Consider the following 25,920-nt stretch of genomic DNA (forward strand, 5'->3'; position numbering starts at 1 on the left):
TGGGAAGCGCAAGTCCCCAGGAAGTTGTTTTTAGTTGATTTCTCACCCAAAATATCTTATGCTGAAATGTTTCCTAGAGCTTTCTCAACATCAAGCTTTTGAAGTTTGTTTATGAGAATTTTAGCAGGAAAAAATGATGGTTAGGGCATAAGGTGCTGATATTTTTTTTTCCTTGTAAATGTTGCATTGAATGAGACAGGGCATTGAGGTAGGTGCAGTACTGAGCAGAAATACTATATGAATCATAATCTTCAGTTTCCTCTGAGGAAATGTAAACAGGATGCTGTGAACTTCTAGTTTTGTTGCCTATGCCTAATTCTTACATGGTAAGAAGTACTGACTTTTACTAAAGGGAAACATCAGGCCTTGCATGTGTAGATAATAAAATCAGCATTCCCTTTTTTTTTGCATCCTGTTGCATTCTGTTGTTGTTGCACTTCATTGAATTGTGGCAGTGTTTGAAACTGAATTCTATGTTTTTTTTCACTTTAGTGTCCTTAATCTGCAGTATGAGTCAGATTTTAATTTTATTAATACTGCTTTGAATGTTCTTATGTATTTTAACTGCTCCTGCCAATTGCTTTTTTTAAAAGTTTTTCTTAAATAAAGTTCCTTAGTAATACAGTATCTTCTCAAGTTTAAAATGTGTTTAACTTACTTGGATTAATATTTTTCTTATATCTTAAATATTTATAGGACTGACTTAAGCCATTTGAGCCAGAGGATATAGAATCTTGCAACTTGTATATCAAAAGCTGTGTGACTGTAGGAGTTCAAAACAAGAAAGCTGTATGGGCTTAGACTGGGTCTATAAAAAAAATAATTTTCTCCATTGAATTCATGTGTACACAGTTTGACTTGCAGTTTATTGTCTCTCTCTCAGCTTTTTGAAACATGGGTATTGGTTTTACAACTGTAAAGGTAACTAATAAAGGTTTTACATTGCCAGAAGTAGAAGAAAGAAAAGATGCCTAATTTTTTCTTAAAGAAAAAGAGAGAAAGCAGCAGGGGAGGGCAGAAAACCTGTGTAGTCAGAACTTCTGACTATGTTGTATTAGGTTTTTGTAGAAACACATGATGTAATATTATTAAAAGCAATCCCTGGCAGTATTGTACTCATACCTGGTGTATTTGGCAGCATTTTATTTTGTTGCAAACTTGATGGGTATTTATGAAGCACAGAAAGAATTTATTTCAAATTACTAGGAAAAGGTGATTATTTATCTCCTTAGTGACTGGCGGTTAGAGGGATGGATGTATTCTGTTGATCCTGTGTCAATGGAAGCAGTAATGATCTTCGAGATCCCGTGAAGTTAGAATCTTGTATAAGTCAAAATCTTACACAAGTTTGAATAGTTTGTGCTTCAAAGAATTCTGAGTTTTACAATAAATTATAAGTAAATGAAATGTGACTTCATACAAATGTTTTGTTGCTTGTTTTGTAGATGATGTTCTGACACCGAATATAGAGAACAGTAATTTTCCCTACCAAGTACCTACCTTCCATAAGTGTGAAATCTGTTTGCTGTCTTTTCCAAAAGAGACCCAGTTCCAGCGCCATATGAGGGATCATGAGCAAAATGACAAGGTATGAATTTTAGTAGATATAAACTTAGAAAATACCAGTGTATATTGATATTTTCGTACACTGACAAGTAAAGCTAACACAAGAAATCGCTTTCAGTTTTTTTTAATCACATCACTAATAATTACTACTTGGGGACCTCAGAGTTTTATGAAGTTTCTCTTCCATGTTTCCTCATTTTTCCTTTGAGACAGGACCTTAATTTGATGTCATTTAATTAGATTGTTGTTTCCAGTTCAGTAATTTTTAATTTTAGCCATTTTCTTTGATTTATAAAATATTCAGGTAGGTGAGAAAATCTATGGGTTTCTTTTAATCAAATTTGCAAACTGATTCTACACAGTAGCAATAAAAAGAAAATAATGCTCGTATTGATTAACTGGACTCCACTAGTCTCTTAGAGATGTTCTCAATAATGTCAAACAACCTAATCTAGTATGTATGTATTAGTCAATTAATGTCATCACTTCAGCTGCTTACAAATCAAATTTGGGAAAGAATGAGAAAAATACAGATATGTGATTAAGACTGGAATGGCTTTTTAAATGAAGCTTTTGCCACAGGTTTCATATGTAATCTGAAGCATTTAATTTCTGTTCCTTGCTTTCTATTTCACAAAGCTAAAACTACTTTACATGTGATGGAAAAATAGTTTTATTACTGTTTGAAGTAGCTGTAGATACAGATTAATTTTTACAAAATGTAGGACTTTGAGATGATAATTCATGTATGCAAAGAACTACTTATACAAGTTTCAATGTTGTAAAGTTGATACATAAAAAATGGAAGATGCTATTGTTAAAACCATGCTATTGCACACTTGTGTAAGAGCCTTTATTTCTAAAAGTGAAGGTGATCTTAAAAGAATTTTCGTGGTTTAACCCCAGCCAGCAACTAAGCACCACGCAGCTGCTCACTCACTCCCCCACAGCCAGTGGGATGGGGGAGAGAATTGGAAGGAAAAAGGTAAAACTCGTGTGTTGAGATAAGAACAGGTTAATAGAACAGAAAGGAAGAAAATGATAATGATGATAACAACAACAACAACAACAATAATAATATTAACAGAATTGGAATATACAAAACAAGTGATGCACAATGCAGTTCACTGAGCTGATGCCTAGTTAGTTCCTGAGCAGCGATCCCTCCCAGGCCAACCCCCCCCCCCCCCCCCCCAGTTTATATACTGGACATGACATCACATGGTATGGAATACCCCTTTGGCTAGTCTGGGTCAGCTGCCCTGGCTGTGTCCCCTCCCAACTCCTTGTGCCCCTCCAGCCTTCTCGCTGGCTGGGCATGAGAGGCTGAAAAATCCTTGACTTAGTATAAACACTGCTTAGCAACAACTGAAAATGTCAGTGTGTTATCAACATTCTTCTCATACTGAATCCAAGATATAACACTATACCAGCTACTAGCAAGAAAATTAACTTTATCCCAGCTGAAACCAGGACAAGAATGAAAACTGATTGTGCAGATACCAACTGAAGAGCAGTCAATCCTAGCATAAACTAAGCTTTTTGCTTTGCTGGTTCAATTATTAATTTTGCTTAAGGAGAGTTCACAATCTCAGTTAAAGTAGGAAAATTTATTTCTGTCTCTTGCTCATTCTTCTCTCCTGCTAACTTCACTCTCCTTGGACAGTCTCAGTTTTGAGCCTCTGCTTTCTTTAGCTCCCCTGCCTTTTTTCCCCATATGCTCTTGAAATGCTGTATTTGCATTTTCAGTAGTGAGATACAAAGAATAGAGGATAATTAAGACTGGTATTATTAAGGATCATTATCATATGTAGATACTTGAATTGCTCTTTTTTCATTTTAAGCATTTTGATTTGTAAGGTTGTATGTGTCACCTACGGTATCTGTAACTTATGTGAGGATTGAATTTTGTCTTTATTTTTGTGGTTTTAACAAACAGCCTCACCGATGTGACCAGTGTCCGATGTCATTTAATGTTGAATTCAACTTGACACTTCATAAATGTACTCACAATGGTGAAGATCCTACATGTCCCGTGTGCAACAAGAAATTCTCCAGAGTAGCCAGTCTGAAAGCTCATATAATGCTACATGAGAAAGAAGAGGTAATTCATTAAACCTCATAATTTAAATTTTGAAAAGACATGTCATAATGGTTGTACTTAATCCCTTACCTATATGATTTAGATTGGAGAATTGAATAAATGTTCTCATTCCGAAGAAATATAAAACTTTTAGTGGGGAGTCTGTTTTAATAACAGTAGCAGAAATTAATATGCTGGATATAAGCAATTGTTCCCATCCTCTTTACTAACAAAGAGAATCTGTGCATGTTTGATAGATATGATATATGAACATTAACTGATTAGTTATTTACAAACACTTTTATTGTGAAGCAATTCCTGTGACTTCATGTACTTTAAGCCCAGATTTAATAGTCTGGGTGATCACTTTTGATGGCAGATGTCATGGTGGGGCACTCTCGCCATCTATTTCTTGCATCATGAAGCTGTTCCCTCATCTAGAACTCCCAGCCCTTTTCTTGAGTGGTTTTTTTGCTTGTGAGGACTTCTTATTCCTTTCCCTCTCACAATTTCATTTTCCATTTTTATAAGGCATTGGTTAAATTCTTGCCAAGGAATTAATGCATAGTAGTATTTTACACACTTTCTAGTCATTACTGCATTACTGCAGTTGCTGGAGTTGATTGTACTGCCTGAAATACCAAGTTTTCAATCATGTAATTACCTCTTCCTCCTGTGAAGGCTTTTTTAAAATTGTACTTTGTGTTGGAGAATTGGAGCTGAGTCAAGTATGCACTTTTATTGCCAGACTTCTAATCATAAACATAACAATTCTATGTTTCTCCATACCAATTGCAGACAGCTAATAACAGTTTTGACCAGTAGGTTTGGGATCATAGGCCTTTTGCATTTTTCCCTAAACCAGACAGGGAATGCCATCTGTGGAGAATGTATTCCTTCTTCAATCTTGTTATCAGTTCATGTTTCATCATGTACACAACCGAGGTAAAATGAGAGGACTTGTGTACAATTTTGTTGCATGTTAATGTATCTATAATAATATATAGCTTAATGGGTGTTTATTGAGGAAACTCGATTTATGAATTGCTAAAAACATCAGAATAAGGAAACTGAGCATTGAGAAAGATGCCTAAGAGTGATTTTTAGTATTCATTTCTGTCACTAAGTGATTTTTCATCTGCTTCAGCAGCTTTGCTTTTGATACTTGCTGCAGATGTCAGAAGAATAGGTTGGGTGATGCCTTTCAATTTAAAGTTCAATCTGCAGCTTGAAAATTAAATTTATAAAAGTATGAATACCTTTCAATTGCTAATGAATATATTCTTATAATGCCCTATAATTCTGTGGTAAAACAGACATGAATGTAAAAATTAATTCACAGAGTGTAAGAATGACTTTCCCATTAGTTATTCACAGGGCCTGTAGGAGAGCTGGAATTTGAACTTGGAGCAGAGGGTCTTGACAGTGGTACTAGTTGTCATTCAGGAGTTTTTCATAATGTGCAGAATAAGAAGTTAAGTTATCAGTGGAGTACATTGTCCCTTCTGTTTGCTTTTCTTACTTCTGTTGTTAGAAGGGTTGAAAATTTGAAAACAAGAGCAAAGGTACATACTCACTTAGGGAACATATGTAGCAGTTGAGGAGATTGCTGTACAAAGCTGAGGTTTGGATAACTTTAGCCTTGTTTTGTGCTGCATCAGCCAACTTTATCTACAAATGGAGTGCTGAAGGGCAATAACAAGAAACTAGTGTGATTAGCTTCTTGAGCTCTCCAGTTAGGTTGGGAGAGCGTGTCTGTCTGTGTTGAAATGCAGATTTTTGTGATTGCTCCTGTGAGAGGTTTCCAGAAGGAATTTTCTAGGCTATTGAAATTGAGCTTGCAAGAGACTAACTTTTCTCCTAACATTCTTTGGTGATTTCTGTGTGATAAACTGGTGTAATGGAAAAAAATCATGTTTGAAATTCCTCACTTTCAGGTAGCTTTCTTTTAAGAAGTCATAAAGAACATACCTTGTGTAAATATGCCCAACCTTGTAGAGGATTCTTGGTTTTGTCAGTTTCCTCAGTAGCAATGGACAGTGGTATCCACTGCTACTTTTTGACCTGGTGAGACATTTTAGCACTAAAACTGCTAAAATGTCTTCTTCCTCTGTGAGCATGAGTTTACTTGGGCTTTAGGAAAACCTTAATCATAGAATCATAGAATGGTTTGGGTGGAAGGGACCTTACAGATGATCTAGTTCCAACCCCCCTGCCATGGGCAGGGACACTTTCCACTAGACCAGGTTGCTCAAAGCCCCATCCAGCCTGGCCTTGAACACTGCCAGGGATGGGGCATCCACAACCCCTCTGGACAACCTGTTCCAGTGCCTCACCACCCTCCCAGTGAAGGATTTCTTCCTTCCATCTAATCTAAATCTTCCCTCTTTCAGTTTAAAGCCATTACCCCTTGTCCTATCACTACATACCCTTGTAAGAAGTCCCCCTCCAGCTTTCCTGTAGGCCCCCTTTAGGTACTGGCAGGCTGCTATAAGGTCTCCCTGGAGCCTTCTCCAGGCTGAACAACCCCAACTCTCTTAGCCTGTCTTCATAGGAGTGGTGCTTCAGCCCTCTGATCATCTTTGTGGCCCTCCTCCAGACTCACTCCAACAGGTCTGTGTCCTTCTTCTGTTGGGGGCCCCAGAGCTGAATGCAGTACTGCAGGTGGGGTCTCCTGAGAGTGGAGCAGAGGGGGAGAATCCCCTCCCTCGACCTGCTGGTCACACTTCTGCTGCTGCAGCCCAGGATTTGGTTGGCTTTCTGGACTGCGAGCGCACATTGTCAGGTCATGTTGAGCTTCTTGTCAACCAACACCCCCAAGTCCTTCTCTTCAGGGCTGCTCTCAATCCACTCATTGCCCAGTCTGTATTTGTGCTTGGGATTGCTCTGACCCATGTGCAGGACCTTGCACTTGGCCTTGTTGAACTTAACGAGTTGTGCACGGTCCCACCTCTCAAGCCTGTCAGGGTCCCTCTGGATGGCATCCCTGCCCTCCAGCATGTTGACCGCACCACACAGCTTGGTGTTGTCGGCAAACTTGCTGAGGGTGCGCTCAATCCCACTGTCAGTGTTGCTGACAAAGATGCTAAACAGCTCTGGTCCCAGTACTGACCCCTGAGGAGTGCCACTTGACACTGGTTCCCACTCAGACATCGAGCCGTTGACTCTTTGAGTGCGACCATCCAGCCAATTCCTTATCCAATTCAGAGACAAGGATGTCATGTGAGATAGTGTCAAACATTTTGCACAAGTCCAGGTAGGTGATGTCCGTTGCTCTTCCCTTATTCACCAACACTGTAACCCTGTCATAAAAGGCCACCAGACTTGTCGGGCTCAATTTGCCCTTAATGAAGCCATGTTGGCTGTTTCCAACCACCACCTTATTTTCCATTTGCCTTAGCATAGTTTCCAGGAGGGTTCACTCCGTGATCTTCCTGGGCACAGAGGTGAGACTGACTGGCCTGTGGCTCCCGGCCTTCCTTTTTTTCCCTTTTTAAAACTGGGGGTTATGTTTCCCCTTTTCCAGTCAGTGGGAACTTCCCTGGACTGCCACGACTTCTCAAATATGATGGATAGTGGCTTAGCCACTTCATCTGCCAGATCCTTCAGGACCCGCGGATGCATCTCATCGGGTCCCATGGACTTGTGCACTTTCAGGTTGCTTAGATGGTCTCAAACCTGATCTTCTCCTACAGTGGATCTTTCTTCATTCCCCAAGTCCCTGCCTTTGCCTTCTGCATCTTGGGTGGTTGTTTTGGGTTTGTGTGGCGGGGTTTTGGTAGCAGGGGAGGGGCTGCAGGGCCGGCTCCTGTGAGAAGCTGCTAGAAGCTTCCCTGGCTCCAAGTCGGACCCTCTGCTGGCCAAGGCCGAGCCCGTCAGCGGTGGTGGTAGTGCCTCTGGGAAAACAGATTTGAGAAGGGAAACCTGCAGCCGGGGAGGAGATTGGAATGCGAGAGAAACCCCTGTGGAGACAGCAAGGTCAGTGAAGGAGGGGGAGGAGGTGCGCTGGAGGAGGTGATCCCCCTGCAGCCCGTGGTGGTGAGCGGTGGAGCAGATGCCCACCTGCAGCCTATGGAGGACCCCACACCGGAGCAGTTGGATGGCCCTGAGGATGGCTGGGACTTCATGGGAAAGCCCGCACTAGAGCAGTCTGCGACTGAAGATCAGTGGCCCGCAGAAAGGACCCATGCTGGAGAAGTTGGTGGAGGGCTGTCTCCCGTGGGAGGGACCCCACACTGGAGCAGGGGCCGAGCGCGGAGTCCTCCTCCCCCTGAGGAGGAAGGAGCGGCAGAGACAAGGCGTGAGGAACTGATCCCAACCCCCATTCCCCGTCCCCCTGTGCCGCTGAGGGGAGGAGGGAGAGAATTTGGGAGTGGAGTTGAGCTGGGAGGGGGGGTGGTGGGAAGGTGTTTTAATAGTTTTACTTCTCATTATCCTTGTTCTGATTTGATTTGTAGTAAACTAAATTGATTTTGTTTTTTCCCCGAGTTGGGCCTGTCTTTTGCCTGTGACCGTAAGTGGTGAGTGATCCCTCCCTGTCCTTGTCTCAGCCCACAAGCCTGCCTTTGTATCTTCTCCTCATCCCACCGAGGCTGTCGGGGGTAGGAGTGAGTGAGCGGCTTCGTGATGCTTTGTTACCGGCTGGGCTTACACCTTGACAGCAGTGTGGCTGGAGCACTTGCTGCTTAAGAGTGAGGCAAAAAAAGTCGTTGAGTACCTCAGCGGCCTTCTCCGTGTCCCAGGTAACCAGGTCTCCTGTTTCCTTCTGGAGAGGGCCCACATTTTCACTGGTCTTCCTTTTATCACCAGTGTAACTATAGATACTTTTCTTGTTGCCCTTGATGTCCCTGGCAGGGCTTTGGCTCTCCTAACTGATCCCTGGCTGCTCAGACAGTTTCCCTGTATTCCTCCCAGGCTACCTGTCCTTGCTTCCACCCTCCGTAGGCTCCCTTTCTGTGTTTGAGTTTGTCCAGGAGCTCCTTGTTCATCCATGCAGATCTCCTGGTGTTTTTGCCTGACTTCCTCTTTGCTGGGGTGCACCGCTCCTGAGCTTGGAGGAGGTGACCCTTGAATATTAACCAGCTTTCTTGGGCCCCTCTTCCCTCCAGGGCTGTATCCCGTGGTACTCTACCAATATGTTGAAAAAGTTATAACTGATGTTTGGTGGATATAAAGTGAAAATTATGTTATTAAAAAATCCTGGTGTTTTTGGTTTTTTTTAATTATGTTCACTGTTTTGTCCTGTCTTGTAATTAAGGAGCAATAGTCTTTGAAAAAGTGCAAATTAAGATCAGAAGTTCTTTTACAGTCATTGATACTAAACAGGTGAATATGGCTAGTTTCAAAGTATCCCTTCAGATACTGCATCTGATAAGATAAAGATAGTTAATACAGGTGAAATTAGATGAGTAAAGCTTCATAAAATTATTTCTGATTTGGGGAATTTTAATATTATCTAGCAATGTATGAACAGCCCCTTTTGTTTACTGTTAGAAGGTGAGTTTAACCATAGTGAGGTTAATGATGTGGAATTATTTGTTTCGTGTGTAGTGGGGGATTTTTTGTTTGCTTGAGGGGCAAAAAAATAAATTGCTACTGCCTATTCCAGAGAGAGGCTATTGAGCTTGATATATTGCTGTTCTTTTGTACAGTTTTTCTATTTTCCCATGTCCTTACTTTCCTACAGGAAATTCTACAGTGATGAATAAAAATACATAGACTTTTGTTGTCTCAAATACTTCTTAGGCTCTTTGTGGAAGTTGCTTAGTAGAATGTGTGTAATAGCAACTTAATTTCATAGGTAATGTGTGTCTGAAAAATGCTGAGAAGCGATTGACAACCTCTCAATTTTGGGAACCATCAGCTTGATATAGTATACATTGTAAGCTTCTCTTCAGGTAATTTTTCCCCACTTACATAAAAGGATCATTCATAAACCAAATTTGTTGTGCAAGAACAGTATTTTTCAATAAGAAGTATTCTTACTGAGATTTGAATGTAGATCCTGGAAAAGAAAGTAAGATTTATTTACATCTTCTCCCAGACTGTAACTTGAGTCCAGTAATAACAATCTCTAGGTTAGATTAAACAAGTCATTTTGAGGTAGTATTTAATTTCATTAGCAGACTTCAGATTTTTAAGTTTTTGTGTGGAAATGTTGTCTGGTGATACTGCAGAATTTTTGTTTTTTTCAGACTTAGGGAACACATGTATTGTCAAAGCATTTTAAAAATAGCACTGCATATCTTTGTTCCTCTTGATTAAAACATTCTCATGAATATCTTAATTTAACTGAACACTGATGGTTTTTTTTCCCACTTGTTGATCATTCAAGGAGAAAAAAAAAAGGGGTAAGGTTAAATAACATTTCCATTTGCAGTGATAATCACTATTAGTGAAAAATGAACCGAAACAAAAACTGTCTCAAGTTTCTTACACCAGCAAGGAACATGTAACAGATGTATTGTCAAAGAGATGGTGAATATTTTTAGACATTTAATCTTAACTCTCTGCTTAGATTTTGTAAAATAAAGATATACTGAGAAATAAAATTAATGGTTTTGAAAAGCGAAAGGAAGTCAAATAAATGCAGAGCTTTTAGTTTTCATTGAAACAATATTTGACTTTGATTATTGCTCTGAATTTCAGAGAAATGGTAATGCTTTTGCATTAAACTTTATAAATATAATTTCCATTCCTAATGACATGGAATACTAATACAACTGGGAAGTCGTATGTTTAACACTGCTGTAAAATTAATGGGTTGAAATGATATCTGTCAAAAACATTATATGTCTCTATTTATTTCTGTCATTTTTTCTGTGAAGATAGCTTAAGAAAAGTCAGTAGTAACTGTGGTGGAATTACTGTTAAAAAGTAAGTGACAACCTGTATCATTTTAACCAGTAAAAGTGTAAAATCCCTGAAGCTACAGTTAAGATGTTTTTGGTTAGAAAGTAATATTTTTTACACATGTTTAGGTAAACCATAGGGTAATGACACTGAGGTAAGCTTCTGTGTGTATCTTGAACTAGCCTACCAAGGAAATAGGGAGTGGTGGTGATGGTACTGAACTGCTTGTTTCTGCTGTCATATGAACTTCTTTGGAATTCAGTTTCAGTGGAGTTTCTTAAAATACTAATACTACTGTAAGCTTGCAGTGATTATTGTTCATGATTTATACTATGAGGCTCAAACTTTTTTGCTTGTATACTTTTATTGCTGCTTGCTTCCAGCTGCCGATGTCCATAGGAGGATACATTCATCTACTTGAGCAAAGCTTGTGCACATGTACTGCTCTTCGGGAATCTTTTGAAAAATCAGTCTCTATTATCTCTTTCAGAATCTTATCTGTTCAGAGTGTGGAGATGAATTTACTTTACAGAGTCAGCTGTCCATACACATGGAAGAACATCGTCAAGAATTGGCAGGCAGTAGAATCCACAGCTGCAAGTCTTGCAAAAAGGAATTTGAAACTTCCTCACAGCTAAAGGAGCATATGAAAACTCACTATAAAATAAGGTAACAATCACGGGATTGTAACAAAATGAGCAGATGTTACTTTTATGGCAATAGCTGGGGAAAGCGAGAGTAGCATTTCCAGTCAGTGAAGTACCATGATCTATGCAGATAATTTCTTTTCTTTGGTATGCTGTTATGAAAATGGCATTTGTTTTTTAAAACCTTGCTAAAAAAGGTGGTTATTTTTGGAGGGTCCCCCCCTTTTTTTTTCCTGTTTTCCTATTTCAGCACCCATACTAAGCATAGTTCCATCTGCTAGCTGTTTGTAACCACAGGTGAAGTTTTTCTGATACAGAGTGCTTTTTGAAGTGTGTTTGTGTGTGATTTTAAAGGCTAATGGCAGTACATTGAAGCAAATGTGTATTAATTTTACGTAGCAGTTATTGTAATTGCAAAAATCCTAATACCTATCATCTGCAAAGAAGTAAATTGTTCCTTGCAGTTTAATCGTCTTTTGCAAGTAGCCCTCACCACAACCTGCCGTGAGTTTATTGTAAATCTGAAAAAGCACAAAATGAAGGGGAAAACCAGGCCTCATAAATGCTGTTCTTACTTTTGGAGAAAATTTGTTCTGTCCTTTCTTTCAGGTCTCTAGTTCAACTTTTACTTTTAGGAAGTTGAAAATTACTTTAAGTTAGAACAAAGAAAAACTTACTTGTATTGGTTTAGTTTATCCATTAAGAAGGCCTAAGTTTTTTGACAGGTGATCTCTCTTTTAATCTTTCCTCTGTTTCTATAAAAAACAGATGGGAAAAATATATATTTAGAAATGAGAAATACTAGGTATTTCCAGTTATTTTTATTAGAAGATGATGCAGGTTGTGAGATCTTAATAGTTGTGTTACAGGTTTTAAAAAAAAATTGTAGATTTCCATCTGCAAACTGAAAATTGAGGTAAAGTTATGTTTCTATTGAGCTATGTAGTATTACACACGAAAAACGTTCTTGTGTATATCTCCTGTGTAAGTTAGGATGACTACATAAAGAATGGATGAGTGAATCTAGTGTGATGGCTGTGATTTTGAGAGAGTATTATTATACATGCTACATTCTGATATAAGCAAGATGTAAGTGCTCCATGATGATTTGTTTATCTTTATTTCCATAAACGTGGATTATTTCTGGATTCGGAGCTTCCTTATATGAGATTCATCTCATTTATCAGTTCAGATGTAGAAACATGTTGCATTTGTATTCAAGAAACTACTGTCCGTCATGGTGTTTTACTGTCCTTTCACCAGCAGTACCAATACAACCCATGTATGTGAGCCAGGTTAATGAATTGCATAAATGATCTGGCTCCACTTTCTGTGTTTCAGTAGAAGTGATTTTGAAAGGCAAAAACATGGACATTCCAATTTTTTAATTTATTATTTGACACAATCCTCTCATACTGTTCAGATGAATTATGAGAAATTAACCTTTGACCTAACCTGTTTGACTGTATATAAAAGACATACATCAGTAGTTAGAAATCTTACTATTTGATTCCTGCTTTTCATTGTAAAATAAGCTTCAAAAAATTTTTAGGATTCAATATTATGATGAGCTTTGTTCCCTTAAGTTTTTTTTTCATAAAGTGGTTGGCTTTTCCTTCCCTAAAAGGTGTTCATTTTGTCTTTGAAACATTCAAATGGAAAACTAGTATGAAGTTATAATTTAAATTTAGTATCTACCTTTTGCTAAAAAGAAAATGGTCATTATAACTCTAAATAGTGAAATATTTTAGAAGGTGATCTGACCTTGAAGGATTGTCCCTAACAATTGTCTCCAAATTGTATATTATTTCCTTTATTAAAATGCCATAGCTATAGTTGAAACAGATGTTGCTCATCAGAGAGCACATTCTGACATTCAGGCTGGTCTAGACCTGTCCTGAGATGGAAAGAAGAAGAGGTTCTAACATCTGTGCTGTTCTCTTTCCTTCATTTCAATCTTCAGTAGATTTTACTCTGGATACTTCAGTAAATTTTGGTACATATAATTAACACGTAAAAGTAAAATATATTACCCAAACTCTGTGCTCTCTCTGCAAGAGTATAAAAAGATTTTTAAAATGCATGTATATCTGTTTGAAGTAATTGGAAGTGAAAATGTGCTTTGTTTTAAATATCTGGGTATCTACGTTCTCTTAAGAGTAGAAAGATGGGTCATTTGAGCAGAAGTTTAACGATTTCTGATGTTATGCATAAACTGTTACTTTCCTGCTATTTTTTTTATACTGTTATACCAGTGTGTGTTTGAAGCTGGTGGCATATTTTGCACATCTGCTCCACATTAGCTAATTCTTATATCTCAGTTGTTCAGAAAAACACCAGGTAACTTAAATTTGTGTAATTTCAGTTAGCTTTAAGCAGCACTGACAAGCTGGATTACTGCATAGGTGTAAATACTCAGGCACTATGGAAAATGTGAAATAATCTAGATATCATACTGCTTTCTGGTTTCACCTTTTTTAGCGGAGTTGTTGTAATGGTCTTTTAATATCCTCTAGGTTTTTGGTTTTTCTTTTTTTTCTAGCATAAAATCAGTTGGGTTTTTTCCCATGCTGCTGTTTTTCAGCAGTCATTTAAACTAATCAGTTTGATGTGTAGAGAAATGGGTTATGGGAATTCATATAATCTGTTACCATGTCTCAGTGAAAATTGTGATTTGTATTTGTGGAGCAGTGGTGAATATTTGGGTTGTTAAATTCTTAACCTGTTTTTGTTAGACCTCAGCAACTGCATTTACTGCATGCTCTACTTCATGAGCTCTTTCTGTTCTAGTTGAGAACAAAAGTGTTGCTGTGTTCAGGCAAAAGAAATAGTCATGCAAAGTTGAAAGACCCCACCAAAATAGTAGTTGTGAAGTCACTGTATAATTCTAGCAGAATTTACAGTGAAAAGGTCTCTAGAGAACCTCTAAGAAGTATAAATTTTGTTACAGAAATAACAAAAACTGTTGGTGTTTGTAGACACTTTTCAAAGGGCTCCATTTACATTGTTCTTTTAGTATCGTTAAAGAGTTTGGTTTTTAACTGTTGCAGCTGATAATATATATTGTCATCGAATTTACACTGTATGTTAAAAAATGATGGGGTAAAATCAGCTTCTTCAAAATAATATTTAATATTAGGATAAAGAGGACTTTATTAAAATTCCTTTTTTTTTTTTTTTTTTTAAATGACAGGGTATCAAATACCAGATCTTACAACAGAAATATTGATAGAAGTGGGTTTACCTATTCCTGTCCTCACTGTGGAAAGACGTTCCAGAAACCAAGTCAGTTAACACGACATGTTAGGATACACACAGGTGAGACTGTAGAATTAATTATTTTAGTTTGCATTTTTTTTACAGAATTCAATTAATGTGTGAAATGCTAAATATTTTTCTCCCAGTCGGGACTTGAAATAGTATTAATACATCTGGGTCATTGGATGCTGTTACCTGTTGATTTAAAGCAGCCTTTATGTAATTCCCTTGCTTAGGAAGTTTATATGCTTTTAAAATCTTTTTAACTGTTTCTAATGATATACATCTGGAAATTTTAAGTACTTTACAGGTTTCGTTTGTTACAGAGTACCAGTTTTGGTACTTAAGGTTTCAATGGGCCCTAAAATTAGAATACCTCGATAAGGTCCAGTCAGGTACTCTAAATAAGATCTTATATAGTCTAGAGTTCTAAAATTTACAATCACGAAAAGAGTAGACATACATGAGAATGAATAATACTACTAACATAGTGGCCTTTTTTTTAAGATTGATTTATTTAAAGTTACTGCCATGTATTTACTGTACTTTGCCATTTTCAGGATGTCCGAAGTGAACTTGGGAGGTGATAAACATAGATTGTAATTTTGATACTTGGAGAGCATGTGACTGTTGAGTTTTGCAGAATCAATAGCAGATGGATTTTGCAAAATTACTGTAATAAATATGTGCATGTATTTAACCCTTACCCTTGAAGTAACTGAAAAATGCTAAGTATAAAATAATACAAAAGTTTTTGAAGTGTACAGAGGACTGTAAGAATAGTTCTCAAGTTTTAACCAGACATACATAATACAGCATGAGTTTGGCTTTAAACAAAACCTTCACTGAAGGTCCTCCAGTGATGTACAATATATATGTATTTTCCATCTTGTGAATAAATTGCTGTTTGTCTAGTTTTAGCTAATTAAAGTAGTAAATTATGTAAGTGTGCAATGTTGTTTGTATTAGCAGTCTGTTCAGTGATGTGACAAGTTGCCATGTACAAGAATGGCTTTGGTTGCCAAGGGAGAAATAAAAGTTCTGTTGCATGACTCCTTCTTAGGAATCTTTTTAAGCTTTATAATTTAATTGTGAAACAGTAACACAAGAGGTCAGCCTTGTACCTGCTTTAAAAGTTGTCTCAAAGTAGTATCTAAAAAAAGCCATTGAAAATTAACTTTGTTATTTTAGAGTTTTGTATCTATTCGATATATTATTTTAGCTTATTCTAGTCAGAATTAAAGAAGCAAGATTATAGTTGGTTGAGGACACTTTTCTAAAGCTTAAAAAAAAGTTCAAGAGCATTTACAGTTCTTTTGAAGAGTAAAAAGATATTTGTCTATTGGGAAACCAGAGACAGAAAACGTAATCCCAATCTGCACATGAGGGTAGGTCACTTTAAGTTCCAAGTAGCTAGTGAATACTCATTTAATTTGTGAAGTATGTTATTACTTTAAATCTGCAGACAATCTGTTTGGCATCCAATTGCTTGAGGTACTGTAAAATAATGTAGGAAAGAAGAGCTCTGCTTTAAAGAATTTAGAATACTTAAGTCTTTAATTGTTAAAAGAACATGTCTGTGCTCCATGTACAGCGTTACATTAGTGTCTTAATTGCAATACTTTTTTTGTCTATAGCTATTAATTTCAAGCACTTACACCCTTTGGGAAAAAAATTTTAAGTCTCAGGGTTTGCAATTCCCATATTAATAATTAAGTAATGAACCCTCCCTTCTCCCTCCCAAATACGTATTTTATTAAGTTATACTTGAAATATAGAAATTCCGTGTTTCCGCACTAGAATTAAGATTTAGTTTTTATAATGAAATTTATTTAAATAGGCAAACTTAACCTGAAGCAATACTTCTCCACCAACAGCTATTAGTGGAAGCTAAGCCTTTTACCTATGAAAGCCCAGTATGAGTTTTGTCACTGTATTTCAAAATCTGAATTAGTGTTCTGTATTTTAATCTATATTACAAAATAGACATTTAAAACCTACAGATCTTAAAGCATCTTCAAAAGCTGTAAGCAGCAGAACAGAAAATATACATTCCTTCAGAGTTGGTACTATGTGAGTTACATGCTTGTAATCCATTTCAGAAAATAGCTGCTTTTATTTAAAACTGTGAATTTAATTAAGAATTAATCATTTTAAACTAGATGTAATTACAGCTATATAATTAGAAGTCATATGAAAATATTCATTAAAACTGCTTTAGTGTGCATAATGTTTAGCACATGGTAGTACTTACTGGTGTAGCAGACATAATGTAGAGCATGCTCATAGTCCTTTTGCTGTGGAAATGTGCAAAGGCAGAGTGTTAAACCTTTTCAAGGTCCTGGAGTTACCACAGCTAAACTACTTTGCTAAAAAAAAAAAAAAAAAGAGCGTAATACTGAGTTCACACTGGAGATTTCCAGCAGTCAGTTAAGACACACGGTTGTAAGAAACTGCACTTCGTTCTTAGTATCTGTGTGTTTAAAATATGTAGCTTTGTAAAATGTTTATGCAGTTCTATTATGTTTTATCAGTTAAAATTTCTGGGCAGTTTTTCATGCTTAATCTGTTACCATACAGATAGCTGTAAGTACATGTAGCACTGAGAACAAAATCAGAAAATACTGCCAGAGCGTTCCTGTAGCAATATTGCCTGTTTTTTCTTTAATGTTCAGTAATAATATGAACATTCAAGGTTTTAAAATTATTTTCTGAGCAGGGCTGTACAGTATCTCATATAATAAAAACATTATTTTGTTGCACATTTTCTACAGGTAATTGTAAAGAATGAATGGCTATTAATATTTATTGGGGAGTGGGAACTGTAGGCCATCTTTCGCAGTGTCACTGTAAGACTTTTTGATTTTAGACTAAATAAAAGGTTAAATTTTTGACTGTTATTCATTATTGTCAATTCTACCCCCTGCTCCCCTGTTTGTTTCAGTGAAGGTATATAAGCATTTTATAGGATTTGGTGTGAAAGAACGGTGTATGTATTTTTCTCCCTCTTCTCTCCTCTCCCTCTCCTCTTTCTTCAGTGGTTTTGCATAGGAGCTTCTGAGATCTTCCAACCAAAAACGGGAGGTTGTTCTAAATAATAGTTTCATACAGGTTTCATTTATTTTACCCATTTTAACTGATAAATATCAGCGGGGTCATTAAACTTCCACTAGAGATGTGGAGGTTAGTGGTCCAGGTAAACAATTTCATTGTCAAAACACCTAATAATGTCTGTTTCTGCGTTTATGTGTGTGTATGTACAGATATCTGTATGCAGGATTTTATTTTGCCTGATACAATTTTTAATTTAGATACAGGAAACTGCTGACATTTATTTAAAGCCCCAAACCCACATCCTCCTTTTTCTTTTTAGGTGAAAGACCTTTCAAATGCAGTGAATGTGGAAAAGCCTTTAACCAGAAGGGGGCATTGCAGACCCATATGATCAAGCACACTGGTGAAAAACCCCATGCTTGTGCCTTTTGTCCTGCAGCCTTTTCTCAGAAAGGCAATCTTCAGTCACACATACAGAGAGTTCATTCAGAGGTAAATACTATTATTCATGAAGTGGTTGGTGCTAATATACTGCTTATTTCATTTTCAGTATTTAAATTTTCCTGTTTGCTATTCCTATGCTCTCTGGTGCTTTCTGTAGCCAATATAGATTTACTGCTGTAGTATAGATTCTAGTTAGTTGGCTTTACCTGCAAGCTTTCCTAAAATAGCTTAATCTATATAAATGTATACTTAAGATGAATAGCAAAACCATCATTTACCATTGTCCTTTCAGTACATTGATAGATCAATAAATTATTAGTGGGTTTAGGTGTATAAAAATGTACCTGTCAGTCGTGGGAGAATGACGGCTAGAATCAGATGAAAGTAAGCCAAAAGCAGCAAAGCAGAAAATGGTGAAAAATTTAAAGGCCAGACAGCAGCCCACTAACTCCATCATAGAGCATACTTGAAATTTGTCTTTGAAGCATATATCTTGCAGCCTTTTTCAGATGTTTTTCAGTTACAGGTAGAAGAAAATTACAATATAAGATAAAAAACATTGTTGTCTCCGATGCCTTTATGCCGAGTTTTTCTTCTTTGTGACAGACAATTTTTAAAATTCAGAAGGTACTGCTATGATAATGTAATACAATCTTCTGAGCAACATTGGCTATGCAACTTTGTTCAGTAATTTCCTTGCTGACTTTAGTGATTTGTGGTTGGAAATACGCATATAAAGAGACCTAGTTTTGATTTGGAAGGTATGAAGTGATAGAGGCAGCTTTTTTCTCTTTTTTCCCGCATGCAGAATATCATATTTGCTCTCACTCTTTCCCCCAACTCTGTCAGACATTTGCTTTCTTGTTTTCCATTTTTGTGTTACAATGATAGATCTTATTTATTGGATTTTTTAATTATTTTTTTTTTAAGCTAAGGATGCTTTTAGTGTGTTAGTTTCTTACTTTTAGGATATGTCTTAATATATGAGTATGTCTCAGTGGTTTGTATTATGCTTAATTATATTAAATCATATGTTTACATTTCATATAACTTTGTGACTCGTCTTCCTCACTGTTCACAGCTCCTATGTGTGATAGCTTTTGCTACATAAAAAAAATTACACCAACATTAATTTAATAAATTACATTGATTTTTCAATATTACAAGATTGTTGGGGATCAAGCCAAAAATATTTTTCACTTTTTTTCTCTGTTACTCTGTAAGTAACTGTAAGGAGAGGGGAAAAAAAAAAAAAAGTTGTGGAATAAGGGACTTTAAATAAATGCTATCTCTTGATCGTGTCTTAGGCTGTGTTTTGTGATTCTGAGCTTACATTTTAGTTATTGCTTTGGATCATTTTTTGATTTTTTTTTTTCTTTCTTACTGTTGCTGTATTTCCTTCAAGACTGCATGCAGAACTCTTAGTTCTTCATTTTATCCTGAGACAGTCACAAAATAACATTACAGGTGATAATGGAATAGCTTGATTCTCACTTCATATATCACTGTTTAGTTGTATCAGTATTTTATTAGTTGATACCACTTTCTGAAAGTCTTGTTACCAGTTTAAGCTAATGTCAGAAAATAGAAAATTCCATACTATATTGCAAACAGTGCAGCGTGTTTTCTTCTGAAGACTTTTTCATTCCCTTTATATTGAAAGTACTGCACTGGATCTTACTGATATGTGATAGACTGAGGAGGAGGGGGAAGTGAGGATGGTTGGAATCTGCAAATATAGCTGCTTTTAATTACCTCAAGCCTGAAAATCCCAAACAAGTTGTTGCTGATCACTTTCTCATCCTGTGTGTTCAAATTCAGTTCAAAGGATACATTAAACTTCTCTGCCCTTCACAGTGTTAGGTTTTTTGGTGTGTTTTTGTTGTTTTTTTGTGTTTTTTTTTTTAACGCAGTCCCTATGGCCTTTGTCCTAATTTCTCACCTTCATTCTACTTTGACCCAAAAAAAATGGATTTTATTTTTTCCTAGAAATTTATGAAAGTTACTTTTGCAAAAGTAAACAGAAGAGTGCAAAAAATTTGAAGATAAATTATCTGCATTTTATACTCTCCATATTTCCAAACTTCTGTTTGTATTCTGTACAGCGTTACATCTTCAGGCACATCTTAATTGATAAAGTTGCATTTCGGTTTTGTTCTAAGTGTGTCATGGTAGGAAATTGTAACGAGGGAAAAGTCTGAGGCCTCTTTGCGAGATGACATTTGTTTTGCTTTCTGGTGCTTCCCAGCATTAAGTAGTAGTAATAGGAGATGACAGTCATGCACGTAGATTACAGTTGACTTGATGTCCGAGAGACACCAGACTGATTCCATAAGTGGATATCAGTAACTTGGAAAAATAAACTGGTCTAGTTCTCATAATCCTACGGCATGTTTGTATATGATGAAAAATGTAATATTTGGTAGATGTAGGGAAAATTGACTTAATTTTTTTTTTGTTTTATTGAAGGTGAAGAATGGCCCTACATACAACTGTACAGAATGTAGCTGTGTCTTCAAAAGCTTGGGTAGTTTAAATACACATATCAGCAAGATGCACATGGGTGGTCCACAGAATGCTGCGAGTGCTTCAACAGATGTATCTCATGTTACAGCAGTAAGCTTTGCTCATTATATTGTGAAAATGCCTTTAAGAGTTTAATTAGTTCTATATCTTAATTCCAGTAATTCTTCAGATAGGTTAGAACTAAAAGACCTGTAGCTGTCTTTTGTGTTTTTAAAGTTTTGTGTCATTTCTGGAATTCATTTGCATGATTAAATATTGGCAGAATGTGAATTGGCCAAGCATATGCAAAAAACGATTTACAATTTGAAGGTTTGGTTGAAAATAATATTTGGGAAGTTTTACTGGAACAATGAAATTTAGAACTATTCAGATTATATATTAATTTAATCTCATTTTCAGAAATGAATTGTTTGTATAATTCTAGTCCATATAAACACATTGTGGATTCTTCTGAGTATTTCTGATAACTTGTTTTAAATGTTAGCTTCTTATTTGACAGATTACAAAGGAAAAATCTTAGCTTTACTGGAAGCACTGAATGTTTTTCTTTCTTTACCAAGATGCAATAAAGAGCTAAAATTCTGGTTTCATAAGACTTATTTTTTTGAGCCAGTGCATGTTTAATATATCATAGTACTTCTTTTTTGTTCTTTAAATACAACTACCTTTTCTACCTTTATTCCATTCTGGTTTGCATGATTTCCAACTGTTAGGCTTTAATGTTCAATAGATGACAAGTAATACCAGACTTTGAAGAGGGGGGGTAAAATTTAAAGTCTCAACTTCGTTATGCAGCTGTATCTTCTTGAAAACAAGTGTCTAGTAGTGTTGTTTGGAGAAACTTTTTTTTTTAAGATTTCATGAAGGTTTTTTTTGTATGGCAGATGCTATTTGTTTCTTCTTCATAATAAAAAAAATACTAATGTGTCCTATTTGCTTGCAAGTACATATAACCTCTATGTCTTTTTGTATATTTCTACATTCACAAGCCTAATCTTAAAAGCAGAATGGAAAAAAATTCCTTCATACTACCTCATTTTTGCTTTCCCTGGCCAGCTCTGTTTTTCTTGTTTTGGTTTGCTTGAGTATTTTGCATTTGTGTTGTGTATTGATATTACAGCAGTGTAGTGTTATCTTTGCTGCATTCATACTTCTCTGCTTTCATGAAAGAGGGGAAAAGTAAACAACACCTCCATATAGTATGAGCAAAATGGGAGAAGAAATTTTCTTTCTAAAAACAGATGCCAAGAAGTTTAACAAGGAAGAGCAAAGATAATAACTGACATGTCAGTTGCATATTAAGAGTATTATGCCTTTTATTTTTAATTTTAGATCTGAAACTGCAGATATTTAATGATTTTTTTAAATTTTTTTTTTTGCTATCGAATGTACCATCTTTCTTAGATTAGCACTAGCATTCTTAGATTAGAACTGACTTCTTCATTCTGCTCGAAACTTGCAGAGCTGCTTTAACAACAAATCTCCAGTGTAGTTACTCTGTTCTGAAGTTTGGAGTCTGTCATCCCTTGTTATGTACCTGGGGATGAACAATGATTATGTACTTAATAAATACACATTCCAAAAGTTGAAGTCTCCTGAAGTGCCGTGCTACCAAAGAATGCATTCTTGTGTGATACGTGACTGTATCTTTTGAAATATGCTTACTGTAAGGCTGTTATTTGCCTTTTGCTGCATCAGTGCTTATAGCAAAGGTTTTGGTTTCTATAACTTTTGTTCATTTAATGTATATAAATGATGACGCAACGTTAGTGATTCTGTGTGCTTTTGTATCTCTCCCGTAGTCTCATTTTTTCTGTCCCTGCTCTTCATACTGTGGGAAAATGAACTGTGCTACTTTTCTGCATGATATTAGCCATGTTTTTCTTATTTTTGCTTAAAATACTTTCTTTTAATTTCTTTGTAGGACTCTGTCACCCAACCTTTAACAACATCCCCTGCTAATCTTTTGCAGCCTGTTGATAACAAATGGAAGAATGTAAGTGTAGAGTTTTTGTCATATTTTTGCGTCAAGACTGAAAGTGGGAGAAACTTTACAGAATTCTGTGAACTTTAATTTAGCTGGTGAAAAAGGATATGCAGAGGAAAGGTCCTCTGTGATAAGTTGATAAGCTAATATGTGAAAGCAAGCTCCTTAGTGAATGCAGCTGGTTATTTAGGAATAGAACAGGTCTTGAATGATTATATTCCCTCATTTGTTATATGCTCATGATTTTGCATATAATTCTGTTCATTGGATCTTCAAAATGGAGGCAAATACTCTCCTGTATAAAAAGACCAGAGGAGAGTAAGGACTCTCAAAAATAGTGGATTATCCTGCTGCTCTGACTTTACTTCACAGGAATACCATGGTTTGGGTGGAGAGGGAAGGAGCTGTGTTAATGCTGGTTGAGTTGGTTAGAATTTGAGGCAGCGTTGGAGCCCTGGGTCTCAGGAGGAGCCCATGGAGCCGGAGAAGGATGATGCAGGGCTGGCTTTCTGGAACCTCATAGCAAGATATCTGAGGCAGGCAGGTCTTGATGTGCCAGTCACAGTGAGAGCATTAGTGTGTTTTGTTGCAGCTATGTACCATGTCGTTTGTCAGCTATAGGTTGCAGTATGGTATCTTAGTGACAGATTTATTTGACTTAACTTTCCCCCCTTCCCATCTTCAGCCACTGATTATCTTCTCATGTACTAGAATCCACAAAACCAAGGGCTAGGAAATGTGGCAGTATTGCTTTAAAGTCACTATAACCAGTCTATCCACTTCCTTTTTATCTTGTACTGTGAATTCAGTGTTCTGGGACCAGTTAAAGCTGAACTGAACTGGTGCAAACTAATTCATTACTAATAATTGCTGTATTAAATAAAAATACTATGTTTCTTGTAAGCTTTTAAAAAGTATTAAAAATGGCTGTTCTTCAAAAGCAGTTTATTTTAAGTAAATTTTCTTTTTTTTAACCAATTGAAATTATTTTCCATCACATGGAGTGGTATCGGGTGATGCCTGGTTTTTAGGGGGGGCTGTGTGTGTGTGTGTGTGAAAGCGCAGGTCTGAAAGGAAGATAATCATCAATTTAGGGTACACTTTATTGTAAATATACTGGATTAAATGTAACATATTCCTAAATAATGAAGTTTTATAAAATTATAATCTGCATATATTTGTGCCAGATTTATGTTCTAGAAAGGGAGGGGGAAATTTGCCTAGAATGTAGTCTGTCAATTCATATTGATCTCTTAAAAATCACTTAAAAAAAATACATTATTAAAATTCAAGTCTTGCTTAGTCCTCCCCATTCTCGCATCGCTGTCCACCCCCCGCAATAAATTGACTTTGTTTCGTATAGCATGGTTTTTATTCAAAAACACTCCAGCAAATCAAGTTCCAGAGAGGAACTGATGATGTCCCTTTTTCCTCAAGAATCAAGAGGATGTTTTTTGTCTTTTTTTTCATTGACTCTGAATATTGAAATTAGGCTCCTCTGTCAGGGTGTAATATTGTGTGGTTCCCAGTGAGAGGTGTCAGTTGGGAGCAATGGATGCCATTGCCCCCTCCTCCCATAATTGCTTGGTACTCTTGCCTACCAAGTGAGAGAACTGGTCCAGTTCCATCCTTAGTCTAAGCATCTTTCACCAGAGAAAGATTTGGTAACTGCTGAACCGCCAAGCATTTTAAGTGTGAACCTTTACAGAGCCAACTTCAGCTTACATGTGGTAGATCTACGAAACCAAGCAAGGAGAAGCCTGACTTTCCTAGTCTAGCAGTTAGAGCAGAAACCTGAATTCTCCTTCCACTTGCTAGGGTACCTTCTATTTTTACAGTTCTAACTATATACTGTAACATGTATGGGAATCTTGTGGAAAAGAAATGCATGGCATCACTTCAAAACTAATGCAGACAGACATCAACGCTAAGGGAATCAGCAGCAATTTTGTTACATGTTTTCAGATACTCCTCCTTTGATGTACTATCTGCTTGTTTCCATGCCTTCAGATGCACAGCCTGCTTGTTTATGTGCAGTTGCTGTTCATTTGTTGAACTAGGATATATGCTCAGATTCCTCCATGGGATGGCACCATGTATCACACATGTTTTTAAGAAAATGTTTTCTTTTATTTAATGTTTGCTTTTTGGTAAGTAGAGCTAGTTGCATCCTTAATGATTCTTCATTTTCCTCCTTGTAATGGAGGTGATAAAAAGCAGGGATATGTTTTCTTGTATTTTCAAATAGAATGACGTACTAAAATTAACGTGAGGCACCATGAGTGATTTTTAAAACTTTCTGAGAGAACTTGTAAAAGAGGTGTGCAGGGAATCACCATTGTTACTGTGTTTCTGATGGAGTCACTTGGAAAGTAATTCTTGACCCTACACTACTTAATAGTTTATCAGTGACCTGGAAGAAAATATAAAATCATCACTGATCAAGATGATACAAAGATTGAGGTAATTTATGAAGAGGACAAATCACCGATACAGAGTGATCGGGATTTCTTGGTGAGCTGGGTGCACCAAACAATATATGTTCTGATGTGGCCCAGAATAAAATCACATATAGAAGAACAGGAATAGCAGGCCATATTCACAGGGATAGGAGTTTTCAAGGATTTTTAAATTTCCCTTATAAATAGGAATGGAAGAAGTAGTAATTGATATATCAGCTAAAGGTTAGGTTTGCCTTGCCTGGAAAGATTAGTTTTGGTCTTTTTGTTTAGAGAAGAAACTTTGCACAGAAATGAAAACTTTGTATGTCCTCTGTATTTCATTTGGGGAAGTTTTGCTTTTGTCGGTTGTCTGTTTACAGTGTGTTCACTATTCATGAACTATATTCAGAGATACAGGAGGAATCAGAGCCATCAGAATTCTTAAAGTATGATATGATGTATTTTATTATTTAAGAGATTCAAGGTGCATTATCTGTTTTGCCCATCAGATAAAATATTTAAGGATGACTAATTCTTCTGTTTTGAAGAAAAGGGAAAAATCTGTAATCCCTTTAATAGGAAAGAGAAAAAACTTTTTGAGGGTTGAAGCTAGACAAATTCACACTTTGAAATAAAGTATGGAATATTGGTGTGGATAATTTACTGTTGCAGCAACTTGTTGAGGTTGGATAGCAACAGAAAGTTATCACAATAAAGTACTTGATTTAAAGAACTGCTATAATTTTTGTACAGTTAGTTTACTTGGAGTAATTCACTTGGAGCAGTCACACCATCTGTGTTACACAGCAGATCAGACAGACTAAGGGTGATCACAAGGTGCACTATTCTAATGGAACAAATGTGGAATTATGAAGTAGTAATAAAACACTTCATTCTCTATGCTATTTTTAAAATTGGGTAGTGAAGTGAGACCTACAAAGAGACCTGAAATTTCTTATGTTGAACAGGGTATCTTAATAGCAACAACCTTTATATGCATGCATATATGTATGTATTATTTTTCAAGAAAGCTAACCTCCATGAGACTGTATATAAACTGCT

The 25,920-nt window shown here is 36.5% G+C and overlaps 1 protein-coding gene across 8 annotated transcripts in view; it reads left to right on the forward strand.

Moving 5' to 3' along the window:
- ZNF236 (zinc finger protein 236) overlaps window positions 1-25,920 on the forward strand; it is a 98,199-nt gene that overhangs the window by 12,682 nt on the left and 59,597 nt on the right. For all 8 annotated transcript variants that reach the window (XM_049830170.1, XM_049830168.1, XM_049830167.1 and 5 more), the window contains exons 2-8: window positions 1,446-1,588; window positions 3,506-3,670; window positions 10,992-11,170; window positions 14,342-14,466; window positions 17,780-17,952; window positions 20,374-20,520; window positions 22,355-22,426. In XM_049830170.1, coding sequence (XP_049686127.1) covers window positions 1,562-1,588; window positions 3,506-3,670; window positions 10,992-11,170; window positions 14,342-14,466; window positions 17,780-17,952; window positions 20,374-20,520; window positions 22,355-22,426 — 888 coding nt within the window. In that variant the 5' untranslated portion in view covers window positions 1,446-1,561. The remainder of the gene's footprint in view (window positions 1-1,445; window positions 1,589-3,505; window positions 3,671-10,991; window positions 11,171-14,341; window positions 14,467-17,779; window positions 17,953-20,373; window positions 20,521-22,354; window positions 22,427-25,920) is intronic.

Source organism: Accipiter gentilis, chromosome 27, assembly GCF_929443795.1.
Source record: "Accipiter gentilis chromosome 27, bAccGen1.1, whole genome shotgun sequence".
NCBI classification, from domain to species: domain Eukaryota; kingdom Metazoa; phylum Chordata; class Aves; order Accipitriformes; family Accipitridae; genus Astur; species Astur gentilis.